The sequence below is a fragment of the Capricornis sumatraensis genome, chromosome 13 (genome assembly GCF_032405125.1).
Source record: "Capricornis sumatraensis isolate serow.1 chromosome 13, serow.2, whole genome shotgun sequence".
Lineage (NCBI taxonomy): Eukaryota > Metazoa > Chordata > Mammalia > Artiodactyla > Bovidae > Capricornis > Capricornis sumatraensis.
The window spans coordinates 24,309,635-24,322,592 of record NC_091081.1 but is presented as its reverse complement, the minus strand read 5'-3'; the positions used below and the strand labels follow the sequence as shown (position 1 = coordinate 24,322,592).

Sequence of the window (12,958 nt, the reverse complement as noted above, 5' to 3'; positions counted from 1 at the left end):
TTTAGCTCTGAGTGTGTGAACACCAAACTCCTGAGGAACTGTGTACTTACACTGTACAACTTCCTACCGGTTTCAGTCTTGTTTGGCAGTCCTTCCCAGCCATTATGTAGTTTCCGAGACAGAGCGACCTCTTCCCATTTTCCAGCCCTTCCTTCCTCACCCATCCTCCGCCTTCACTCCCTCAAGCATTCCGGGCTTCCCCCCCGACCCTACCCCCCGTCTGGCCCGATGCCGGGGGAGTCTGAGGCGACCCTGGCGCAGCCCTCAGCAACCGCCACCCCCGGCAGCGTCCCGCAAACTGCCTCCCCCTGCCAGTTACTGGGGCCTGTCGGCTTTCCAACCTGCGCTAAAAATGCGCTTTCCTATCTAAAAAAAAACTCTTCCCTACACTAAATTACCCGACCGCTCCCGGCGAGGGAATCTACGTGTTTACACTTGTTTTCTAGCCCGGTGCAGCTGAGGGAATTGATTGGCTCCGTCGAGCTCGCGACGCTCGGGGTCCCCCCACGCCCCGCCTGGGCCCCGCCCCCTCGCGCGGCCATCTGCTTTGCTGTCTGTCTCCCTGTCTCTCGCTCAGCACCTCTTTCGCTTCTACCACCTCCCTCCCTACCCTCTCGCCGGCTCCGCCCCTTCCCCCTCCCCCCGCCCTGGGCTCCGAATCTTCCCCGGCCGTTGTCAAGGAGACAAGCCGATACTAGGCAAATAGGCATTCGAGAAAGAAAAGGGGGGAAAGCTACACGGCAGCCTGGTAACAAAGGAGCAATAAAAGCAGCCCCCAAATGGAGGGCTAAGAACACGTCTGGAAAAAATCCGACAGCTAGCTAGCAATCACCCAAAGTTTAACCAGGAGGGGGAATGCAGAAGAAAGGGGCACGATTCACGTTGGGGGTGGGTGGATATCAACGGTTTAAAAGAGCTATTGAGAATCGCCTGGATGGTGGTTTTTGAATCAACCAGTTTGCTTTTCGAGTTGGAACTCCGCTATTACAAGGGATTCGTATCCATCGCGGCAGCTGGGGTCCTGGGTCAGGCCAGCGGGCTCCCTTAAGGGTGATAACATGTTTGGCAAGATACACCTCGACAGAAACGCCTTAACGTCGGCTCTGGGGAGTATGACTTCGTGATGGAATAATGATGCATCTGAAGTAGTGGACAGTGAGAAGACTAAGCTTGTAAGGATCTGCAACTTGGTGACTTTCAAAGCAATACTTGAACAAAGAGTTATTGGCTTGAACCAACCGTCTTTTTCATTCTAGAGTGTGACCCATTTCCCTACAATGAGCAGAAAAATAAAACTGTTTGAGAATTCAGAGCCAGCACCAGGAGAAATGAACCATTCTTTCGACTGCTTCTCACCTCCATAAGCGAAAGGTTATTCTTTTCAGGATCACTAAATGTAAACGAAAAAAGGTAGTCTGATTTGGACACGAGTGAAAACTCTGGGAGCAAAAATGTAGGTGGTAGGAGAATGCTTATAAGAGTATGTGTAAGTGTATGTATCCTTGATTTTTGCCCCTACCTTCTCCCCCTCCATTATTTAAATCAGCGCGCTGTCTTTCACACACAAACAGCATCTGGTATTTCCGCGACAAGAGGTGCAGTTGGAGATACCCTGGGTTTCCTCATAGAAGCTTTTTCTCTAACCCAAGTTAGGCTTGGAGTGTTCATGGATCTTCTTGCTGTTTCTAAATATGTAATTTCTCCTTAGAAATTGTAATAATCCGGTTGTTCAGAATTTCATCGCTGCTGCCTCCTTCCTTCTAGGAGTCCACTCGCTTGCTTGCACATTCACACACGTTCAGAAAAAGAGTCTATCTGATCCTGGCAGTAGACTGAAAAAGATTCATAGCGACGCGAATCGCATCCCAACTGTAAATATGGATTCGCACACTCTAGACTGTGTCATTTCACCATAGAGGAAAACCGTCATTTCATACGGTGATAAAATGCAAGCCTTTTCGATTTTTTGTTCATGATTCTCACTTTATAATGTTGGGGGGGGTGGGTAATCACTAATACGGGCTGGGGGAGGGGCGAGGGTTGATGAGCGCAGAGTCTAATCTCGAAATATTTTATTTCAAGTCACTGTAGAATAGAGAAGGGAGTGTGGCTTCTTCTGCTTGCTGGTTTTGCATTTTCCACATCTGGCCTACAGACCTAATTCTAACTCGCGATCTCTTTTGATGAAATTCGATCTTCTTGGTTTAAATACCTTTCGATTTGGGGCGATTTCACATTTGCAACGGTTAGAAGAACAAACCCTGTGCAAGATCTGTGAAACCTATATAGAACAGACACAGAAAACATGCTGCACCCAAATCCCAACCATTGTCTTAAAAACTTGCGTACAGACACACACATACACATAAACACACGGAAAGATGGGGGAGGGGAGGGAGTGGAAGGAGAGACACGGTTATAGACCGACTAGAGCCAAAGCGAGTCAAGTTAACGCTTTCTCCGCCCTCATCCACAAGTACCCGCCCCCCCTCCCGCGTTAATTAATTACAAACAAAGCAAGCCAATCCAGTACTGCATTATTATTTTCAAGCAGAAGGAGGCGAAAGGCATGTATTTTTTAATTGATTTATTTATTTGGAGGACATTAATTCTCGGTCTGAGGCTGATTTTCAAACCGTTTGCAAAGCGCGGCTCCATTGTTCGCCGGGCGCGCAGGCCCCGCCTCCTGCTTTGTGTGCGGCGCGAGGATTGGCCGGCGAGCACGGGGGCCGCGTCAGCGCCCGCGAGCCCATTCATCTGTGCACTTGGGCGTTGGACCCCGCATCTTATTAGCAACCAGGGAGATTTCTCCATTTTCCTCTTGTCTACAGTGCGGCTACAAATCTGGGATTTTTTATTACTTCTTTTTTTTAAAAAACTACACTTGGGCTCCGTTTTTTGTGCTCGACTTTTCCACCCTTTTCCCCTCCCTCCTGCGCTGCTGCTTTTTGATCTCTACGACTAAAATTTTTTTATCCGGCGTGTATTTAATCGGTTCTGTTCTGTCCTCTTCACCACCCCCACTCCCCCCTCCCTCCGGTGTGTGTGCTGCCGCTGCCGCTGCTGCTGCCGCTGCTGCTGCCGCTTGCCCCGTCGTTACACCAACCCGAAGCTCTTTGTTCCCCCTTTGGATCTGTTGAGTTTCTTTGTTGAAGAAGCCAGCATGGGTGCCCAGTTCTCCAAGACCGCCGCGAAGGGAGAAGCCACCGCGGAGAGGCCCGGGGAGGCGGCTGTGGCCTCGTCGCCTTCTAAAGCGAATGGGCAGGTAAATTCTACCTGTGGTTCTGGTCATTTATTTGGTGTCTTTCTCTAGTCCCGGCGCTTCCCCTTCCCTCCTTGGTCGTGCCCTAGGCGCCTTCGGCGGAAAGAAGCGTGGCCAGATTCCAGTCTGAAAGTTGAATGGAAAGCGATAGCCAAATTGTCAATTTCTCATAGGTGGGGTCTCCCCTGACTCCCAAAGTAATGGTTCCCAGAGAATCCTGGCGAATTCTTGTGTAGATGGGAGGAAAGTAGTGACAAATCGTTTAAAATGGCGTGTTTGGAGCTTGGCAGAACCTGACTAGCTAGGTGCTACCCCACACCCCCATCCCCAGCCAGGTTGCATTTGTGCTTGGTGGGCATAAAGGTGTTTGGGTGGCTCTCGTGTTTGTTGTCGAGACTGGGTCGCCTTCAGGATTTCTGGTGTGATTGTGTGTGTGTGGGTAGAGAAGGGTGGGGGGGGAGCGCAGTAGGGATGGCGGTGAAGAAAGGCTGAGGAGGGAAGGAGAGCTGTCTTATTGTATACCGAGGTGGCGTGACTTGGGTTCTTGGAAAGGTTGCTGGCTGGCTGGCTGGAGGTGGGCAGGTTTCACTACCTTTCGATGGGCTTTTCTCACTGTTCTAAGTCTTTATTCGTTGTTGTCTGTGGAATTACACACCCATCTGACTTTTAAATGGTCTCCCTAGGGTGGGAAGACTATGGTTCTTTGAAGAACCTGCCCAGATGGTCAACAGGAGGCAGTTCGTGTGTTTCGGTCGAGATTGTTGGAGTGCGTGGCGCCTGGACCACTGCGTGGGCTACCCCGGCGCTGCCCGAATCCAGGCAGATGGCCACAGTTGGGTGGGCGCGAGAGGTCGGCCAAGGGTGGCTGCTTCACAAACACCGGGCAACCACCACGCCTCTTTTCCTAGAGCAGAGGCCGTGTTGCTTCGCCTGCCCTAACCTAATAGGAAAGACAGGCTCTGCCAAGAGGCTTTGAACCCGTTAAAAATGCAAAATGAGCCGCCGGGGCGCGCCCGGGCTTCGCAGAATCACAGGCAGAGGTGGGCGTGGAAGAAGAGACAAGCCCTCTGAAATAATGGTTTTCCCCCTGTCTTGGTTTTATGCCGACCAGGACGCCATCTGAGCTTTGTTTGCGGACTCTGGGCTGCGCTATCCGGGCTCGGGGGCGCCTTGGCCAGCGGGCAGGGCCCGACCGGGCAGGGCGGGGTGGCCCGGCGGCCCCGCCCCTCCGCGCCTGCCTGCGCCAAGGTCAGCTGGTGGAGGCGCAGCGCCCCCTGCCGACCCCAGGTCTTCGGGGCGTAGGGCCCTTGCTCGCGCAGTCCAGGCGCTTCCGGCTGGAACGCTGGGATCCCCCCTGGGAGTTTTGGTGTTTTGAAGAGGCCTTTAGAGTTTAGGGAGAAAGGGGGACGTGTAACCTAGGCACAGATCACTGGCTCTGGTTCTGTGTCTGTGTTTCCTTCCAACGGGCGTTTGGTGTATCATTTTTTACAGGACTAAGTCCCTGCGGCGAAGGTTGGAATGGGTTACCCTGTGCTTTCCACGTTTCGGACTCTGCCCTCTTAAGGCCTCGGATTTGTTGCGTGGTCGAGGCCCCTGCAGTGCCTTTAGGCACCCCAAACACCACTGCCCCTCGAGGAACTCTCGTCTGAGCATCCAACTCCGCCTCCCCATAAGGGAGAGGATCTGCATAACCTGAGGGGCCCGGAGGGACGGTGGACCCTCCCGGTCCAGAAGTGGGGGCGGGGATGACAGACCCGGGCCCCGTCAGTGACCTCCCGCTTTCTCTGCCCCGCAGGAAAATGGCCACGTGAAGGTAAACGGCGACGCTTCTCCCGCGGCCGCCGAGCCCGGCGCCAAGGAGGAGCTGCAGGCCAACGGCAGCGCCCCGGCTGCCGACAAGGAGGAGCCCGCGGCCGCCGGGAGCGGGGCGGCGTCGCCCGCCGCGGCCGAGAAAGATGAGTCGGCCGCCGCTGCCCCCGACGCCGGGGCCAGCCCCGTGGAGAAGGAGGGCCCCGTGGAGGGCGAGGCCGCCGAGCCCGGCTCACCCACGGCCGCCGAGGGGGAGGCCGCCTCTGCCGCCTCCTCGACGTCTTCGCCGAAGGCTGAGGACGGGGCCACACCCTCGCCCAGCAACGAGACCCCGAAAAAAAAAAAGAAGCGCTTTTCCTTCAAGAAGTCTTTCAAGCTGAGCGGCTTCTCCTTCAAGAAGAACAAGAAGGAGGCAGGAGAGGGCGGTGAGGCCGAAGGGGCCGCCGGCGCCTCCGCCGAAGGCGGCAAGGACGACGCCTCTGGGGGCGCCGCTGCGGCCGCCGGCGAGGCGGGTGCGGCCCCCGGGGAGCCGACAGCGGCGCCAGGCGAGGAGGCGGCCGCGGGCGAGGAGGGGGCGGCGGGGGGCGACCCGCAGGAGGCCAAGCCCGAGGAGGCTGCCGTCGCGCCCGAGAAGCCGCCCGCCAGCGAGGAGGCTAAGGCCGTCGAGGAGCCCAGCAAGGCTGAGGAGAAGGCAGAAGAGGCCGGGGCCAGCGCGGCCGGCTGCGAGGCGCCCTCGGCTGCCGGGCCCGGCGTGCCCCCGGAGCAGGAGGCGGCCCCCGCGGAGGAGGCGGCGGCTGCCCCGGCGTCGTCAGCCTGCGCAGCCCCCTCACAGGAGGCCCAGCCCGAGTGCAGTCCAGAAGCGCCCCCAGCGGAGGCAGCCGAGTAAAAGGGCAAGATTTTTTGAGATAATCGAAGAACTTTTCTCCCCCCCCTGTTTGTTTGTTGGAGTGGTGCCAGGTACTGGTTTTGGAGAACTTGTCTACAACCAGGGATTGATTTTAAAGATGTCTTTTTTTATTTTACTTTTTTTAAAACAAATTTTGTTTTTAACCCACTCCCCACAGATCCCATCTCAGATCATTCTGTTACCACCATTCCAACAGGTCGAGGAGAGCTTAAATACCTTCCTCTGCCTTGTTTCTCTTTTATTTTTTGCATCAGTATTAATGTTTTTTGCATACTTTGCATCTTTATTCAAAATTGTAAACTTTCTTTGTCAATCTATGGACATGCCCATATATGAAGGAGATGGGTGGGTCAAAAGGGATATCAGATGAAGTGATAGGGGCCACCATGGAGAAATTTAAGTGGTGCATAACATTGCCAAGATACTGTACCACTAGAAATGATGGTGTAAAGGCTTAATCGTTTTTTTTTTTTTTAAGAAAAGTTATTACGATGTATTTTGTGAGGCAGGTTTACAACACTACAAGTCTTGACTAAGAAGGAAAGAGGAAAAAAAAAACACCGATACCCAGATTTTTAAAAAGATCATAGTCTTAGGAGTTCATTTAAACCATAGGAACTTTTCACTTATCTCATGTTAGCTGTACCAGTCAGTGATTAAGTAGAACTACAAGTTGTATAGGCTTTATTGTTTATTGCTGGTTTATGACCTTAATAAAGTGTAATTATGTATTACCAGCAGGGTGTTTTTAACTGTGACTATTGTATAAAAACAAATCTTGATATCCAGAAGCACATGAAGTTTGCAACTTTCCACCCTGCCCATTTTTGTAAAACTGCAGTCATCTTGGACCTTTTAAACACAAATTTTAAACTCAACCAAGCTGTGATAAGTGGAATGGTTACTGTTTATACTGTGGTATGTTTTTGATTACAGCAGACAATGCTTTCTTTTCCAGTCGTCTTTGAGAATAAGGAAAAAAATCTTCAGATGCAATGGTTTTGTGTAGCATCTTGTCTATCATGTTTTGTAAATACTGGAGAAGCTTTGACCAATTTGACTTAGAGATGGAATGTAACTTTGCTTACAAAAATTGCTATTAAACTCCTGCTTAAGGTGTTCTAATTTTCTGTGAGCACACTAAAAGCGAAAAATAAATGTGAATAAAATGTACAAATTTGTTGTGTTTCTTTATGTTCTGATAAAATACTGAGACTTTGAGGTCCTGGTTTCGTTTTGAAAAAGATCTTGCATGCCATCAAGAGTAAATTTTCTTGTGGTTTTTAATCTGAAGTTTTTCAAACTTGTCAATTTATAATCAGTAGTATCAGATTACATACAGGAATATTTTACAACATTCCATGTCAAATCTGTTAACATTTATCTGCATTTAGTTTTCTTTAAAAATTGAAGTTATTTTTATTGTAGTTATATATAGCATGTCAGGATGAATCATTTAATACAAAAGTGGTATGAATTGAAGACTATTTAAATGTCTTATGTGAAAATGTCATAAAATTACATTTTTTTTTGTCATGCAGATCCCAAAACAAATTTATACTGAGAATATATTCAATTCAAACTGGAGGTGGGTCATGAAAAGTGACCGAAAGTGTTTTAAAAACTGATGGTGTATTACCTGCCATTGTAATTGCTTAGTGCTTGGCTAATTTCCAAGTTATAGCTTAGAGTATGCATTATACTTTAGGAGAACAAGCTTAATGTAAAGAAGTAATGGTGATGAATGGATGATACTGTTGGTTTATGGGCCTTTGTACTTGCCTCAGTTCAATAGTTGCAAGCTTTTTTTTTTTTTTTAATGAAAATAGTGTGTTAGTATCTTGTTATTCAAAGAAAAAGATAGAGAATAAAATTTCTTTGTATAGTAATAATTTACTAGTTAACCTTCTTTGCTCTTTACCACCCCATAACTGGATTTATTTTCTTCACTGGACCTTAAACAACTGAATTTTAAGATAAATATGGGTATCAAATATTACTTCACTAAATGCAAAGAAAAGCATTTATGCATACCTGCTTTGCTGTTTTTGAGCAGTGTGCCTTGTAGGGTGAACCACGTTGGTAATAACTGAATGCCAGATCTTAAACTGATTAGAAAAATAACAAATTAGTTTCTGACAAGTGCTTTTAATTGGAATAATGGATTATAAATAATAGTTCATGACCTCTTTACCAACACCCTCCCCACTAATAAAATCGAATAACACTTGGAAGAGTGTGTACTTTTAGTTGGGGTTCCTTGATCTTGGAGAATGTTTAAAAGTTAAAAGTCAAATATGGTAACCAAAGGACTGCTTTATGGGGTCTTCTACCTTACCAACTTTTCCTCAAATACCTACTTGGACAAGTACAGCACTTGGTATGTGGTAGGACTCAGAAAAAAAAAGGATTTTAAAAAGTAACCCTGAGTAGTCAAAAATACTATGTAGCCAACTATATTGCTAGATCTGTTTTTTTTAACAGCTGGAGTTTATTAAGATGCTTACTTTGATTTTTAATCATTGCCTAAAACACTTTGGGTGGTATCGATGGCGTGGTGGGTTTTCCACCAAATGATTAAGTGAAATTTGACATATATCTTTTCATCCAAAGTTTTGTACATCACATTGTTTTCTAATGGAGAAATGTTAATATGGCTTTTTGTATTACTAAAATAGCTTTGAGATTAAGGAAAAATAAATAACTCTTGTACAGTTCAGTATTGTCTATTAAATCTGTATTGGCAGTGTGTATAATGGCATTTGCTATGGTTATAAAATAATTCCTCTGGATTATAATAATTATTTGATCCAATTCCTATTGCTTGTAAAATAAAGTTTTAACAGTTGATATAATCAAGCTTGCTAAAATAGGATTTTTTACAGATTTAACTATAAAATGCAAGTTTTAGAGAAAAATTTTACATCTTAAGTGTTGATGGTAAGTATAACTTATTCAGTTTAAGGAATTTAGAAGGTATGCTTGACATCATACTTAGGATATAAAATTATATCCATTGAAAGTGAGTTAGAATGCTCACAAGTCAAAAACTTTAATGATAGAACTTAATGTATTTGAGAAACAATAATTTATTTACATTTCCCCCTCATGAATATAAACAAAATTTTGCAGTTAAGGATTTGGAGGAAGGGTTCCTTTTTGCTTTTCTATATATCAGGTAGATCCAACTGGGAGGGGCATGTAGTTTAACAGCCCAATTAGCTTTGAAAATTAAAAAATTAGTTAACAGGGCTATTAGCTTTTATCTTTCCTTTAATCATTTACTGTGCAAATTGAACATTTTTTTCCCCTGTCCACTTTCCAGCTATATGAAAGTGCTTAAACCACAGTATAGCAAACAGGAATTTTAAAATGCTTTCAGTCTGTAAATGTGCCGGTCCCTGTTGGGGATTCAAGTTCTAGCACTCCTTTAAATTACACCCATCAATGCTATTTTTAAAATGGAAAATAAATACTTCTAAAAGGTGTGAATGTTAACCATATTTTATGTTCCTGAAAAAGTGATAAATTCTTGATCTTCAAATACTATCTATAGTTTTTCCTCTCAACTCATCCACAATTTTAAAAACAAACCAAAACACATATCCCACCATAGGATCTAGCAGCTGCTTGTACATAAAATAATCACTTTAAAATTTTTAACAACCCTGATAATCTCAGTTCTAGTGCTTTGGTGAAATTAGAACATAAGACTTTTTAGTACTACTAGTAAGTGAGAAGTGAGAGTATATTTGTCAACTACTCTTATTCTCTCAGGGGAAAGATGAAAGGCAGTAGGATTACTCATCACTTGGAATTTCAATAAATATAACATTTCAGTTGAATTTATTAAGTTAGCATTACAGATTGTCTTCCCAACAAATGGCAAGTGTCTCTTAGGTTTGAAATATGTGTTAAGGACTGGATAAAGTGCTAGAATTCTATCCCTGGGTAACTTAGTGGGGATGCAAAAAGAGAAGGGGTTTGTGATGAATTATAAATTGGAAGTCTAAGAAAGACTCAAAGCAAGTCTTAATTCAGATGATACATACCTGCATTTGGGAAAGCACCAACCAATAAAATATAACTCTAACCACAATGTCATTTTAAACTTTTTTAGTAACCATAATTTAAAAAAATAAGAAACATTAAATTACTTTAATAATCTACATATCCAAAATATTTGCACATGTAATCAATTAAAAAATTACTTAGTTGACTTGTCTTTCCCTTAACGCTTTGAAATTCAGTGATTTAGACTGACATCTCAGTTTGGACCAGTCATTCCAGGTGTACATAAAATAATCACTTTATGGCCACATGTGGCTGCCATATTGGAGGGCACATGTCTGGAAAATTAGGGTGTGAAAGTCAATGATTAGAAATGTTTGGCTACAGACTTTGCAAAGTGTAGCTTTGTAATTAATTGCATGAGCTTCAAGGGCTTAGCTTTTGCATCAACACTGAAGTTTTTTCTAGATTTCAAACCATTTTAAGCAGTTAATGTGGCTTCCCAGGTGGTATTCATGGTAAAGAACCTGCCTACCAATGCAGGAGACATAAGAGATGTGGGTTTGATCCCTGGGTCAGGAAGATCGCCTGGAGGAGGAAATGGCAACCCACTCTGGTACTCTTGCCTGGAGAATCCTATGGACGGAGGAGCCTGGCAGGCTGCAGTCCATAGGATTGCAGAGCCAAACACAACTGAAGTGACTTCTCTCACATGCACATGGCATTGATATTACAAAAGAACACGGTGAGATTTTGAAAGGCCTTGTTATCAGCTGAATCACCCCTGCAAAATTCATGTTGAATATGACTTAGAATGTGACTTATTAGAGATAGAATCTTAAAGAGGTGATTAAGTTCAAATAAGGGTGTCAGGGTCAGCCCTCATTTAATGTGACTGATGTCTTAACAAGGAGAAAAAAAAATGGACATGCAGAGAGATACCCAGGACACATGTGTTTAGAGAAAAAGAGCATGTGAGGAGACAGGAAAAAGGTGGCCATTTGCAAAACAAGGAGATTGCAGATCTCCTTCAGAAGACTCCAGACCTGTCAGCACCTTGATTTTGGACTTCTAGTCTCCAGAACTGTGAGAAAATACATGTCTACTGTTAAAGCCAACCCAGTCTACTATTTGTTATTGCAGCCCTAGCAAACTAATACAGGACTCCAGGGTAAGAATGGAAAGGCTGTCTGTCCTTAGGTCAGGATGTAAAGAATTCTACATGATTACCTTTTCTCTTCCTTCAATGGAAGAGAGACTGGTTTCTAGCTTGAGGTTTTTATTATTAATATTACCCTAGAAAAGAGAAACAATAGTTTAAAAACTAGAAAAATAGATTATATCTCTATCTTAAATCTATTAATGAGTTGATAGGAAATATCTCGACATTCTAGAATGCAGTCAAGTGGGGCTTAAGAAGCACTACTGTTAATAAAGCTAGTAGATGTGATGAAATTCCAGCAGAACTATTCAAATCCCTAAAGGATGATGCCATCAAGGTTTTACATTCATTATGTCAGCAAATCTGGAAGACCCAGCAGTGGTCACAGGACTGGAAAAGGCCGACCTTCACCCCAATTCCCAAGAAGGGTAGTACCAAAGAATGTGCTAGCCATCGGACAATTGCACACATCTCCATGCTAGAAAGGTCATGCTTAAAATTTTCCATGCTAGGCTTCAGCATTACATGAATCAAGAACTTCCAGATGTCCAACCTGGATTTTAGAAAAGGAAGAGGAACTAGAGATCAAATTGCCAACATTCGCTGGATTATAGAGAAAGCAAGGGAATTTCTGAAAAACATTTATCTCTGTTTTATCGACTACGCTAAAGCCTTTGACTACGTAAATCATGACAGACTGTGGAAAGCTCTTAGAGTGATGGGAATACCAGACCATCTTACCTGTCTCCTGAGAAACGTGTATGCAGGTCAAGGAGCAACAGTTAGAACCCCGTATGGAACAACTGATTGGTTCAAGATCGAGAAAGGAGTATGACAGGGCTGTCTGCTGTCACCCTGTTAGTTTAACCTAGACGCTGAGCACATCATGAAACATGCCAGGCTGGACAAGTTTCAAGCTGGAATCAAGATAGGCAGGAAAAACATCAACCTTAGATATGCAGATGATCCCATTCTAATGGCAGAAAGCGAATAGGGACTAAACAGCCTCTTGATGAGGGTGAAGGAGGAGAGTGAAAGAGCCAGCTTAAAACTAAATATTAAAAAAACACTAAGATCATGACATCTGGCCCCATTACTGCATGGCAAATAGAAGGGGGAAAGGTGGAAGCAGTGACAGATTTCCTCTTCTTGGGCTCTAAAATTACTGTGGATGGTGACTGCAGCCATGAAATCAGTACATGATTGCTTCTTGGCAGGAAAGTGAGGACAAATCTAGACAGTGTTGAAAAACAGAGGTGTTACTTTGCTGACAAAGGTCTGTATATTCAAGGCTATGGTCTTCCCAGCTGCCACGTACAGTTTTGAGAGCTGGACTATAAAGAAAGCAGAATGCCAAAGAATTGATGCCATCAAACTGTGGTGCTGGAGAGGACTCCTGAGGGTCCCTTGGACAGCAAGGAGATCAAACCAGTCAATCTTAAGGGATATCAATCCTGAATGTCCACTGGAACGACAGATGCTGAAGTTGAAGCTCCAGTATTTTGGTCATCTGATGTGAATGGACAACTCTTTGGAAAAGTCCCTGATTACGGGAAAGAATGAGGGCAGAAGGATAAGAGGGCGTCAGAGGATGTGCTGGCTGGACGGCATCACCAATGCAATGAACATGAACTTGGGCAAACTCCGGGAGATGGCAAGGGACAGGGAGGCCTGGCGTGCTGCCGTTCATGAGGTCACAAAGAGTCAGACAACTGATCGACTGAACAACAACAACAGGAAGAATCTCTAAAACACAAATAGTTAAAAAAAAGAAAAAGATATTGTCTGTGGACTTCCCTGGTGGTTC

General features: G+C 45.2%; 1 protein-coding gene across 1 annotated transcript; it reads left to right on the top strand.

The window, feature by feature from the left end:
• Nucleotides 1–2,779: 2,779 nt before the first annotated feature.
• On the top strand, nucleotides 2,780–8,679 carry MARCKS (myristoylated alanine rich protein kinase C substrate). The gene is made up of 2 exons (XM_068984930.1): nucleotides 2,780–3,265; nucleotides 5,058–8,679. Exons 1-2 carry the CDS (start codon nucleotides 3,164–3,166, stop codon nucleotides 5,955–5,957), a joined length of 1,002 nt encoding a protein of 333 aa, XP_068841031.1. The 5' UTR covers nucleotides 2,780–3,163; the 3' UTR covers nucleotides 5,958–8,679.
• The last annotated feature ends 4,279 nt before the right edge of the window (nucleotides 8,680–12,958 follow it).

Excerpts from the sequence above, each read along its gene's own strand:
- MARCKS (XM_068984930.1), top strand. The coding sequence starts at position 3,164 with ATGGGTGCCCAGTTCTCCAAGACCGCCGCGAAGGGAGAAGCCACCGCG. Across the intron at positions 3,266-5,057 it reads CTTCTAAAGCGAATGGGCAG|GAAAATGGCCACGTGAAGGT; the intron begins GTAAATTCTACC and ends TCTGCCCCGCAG.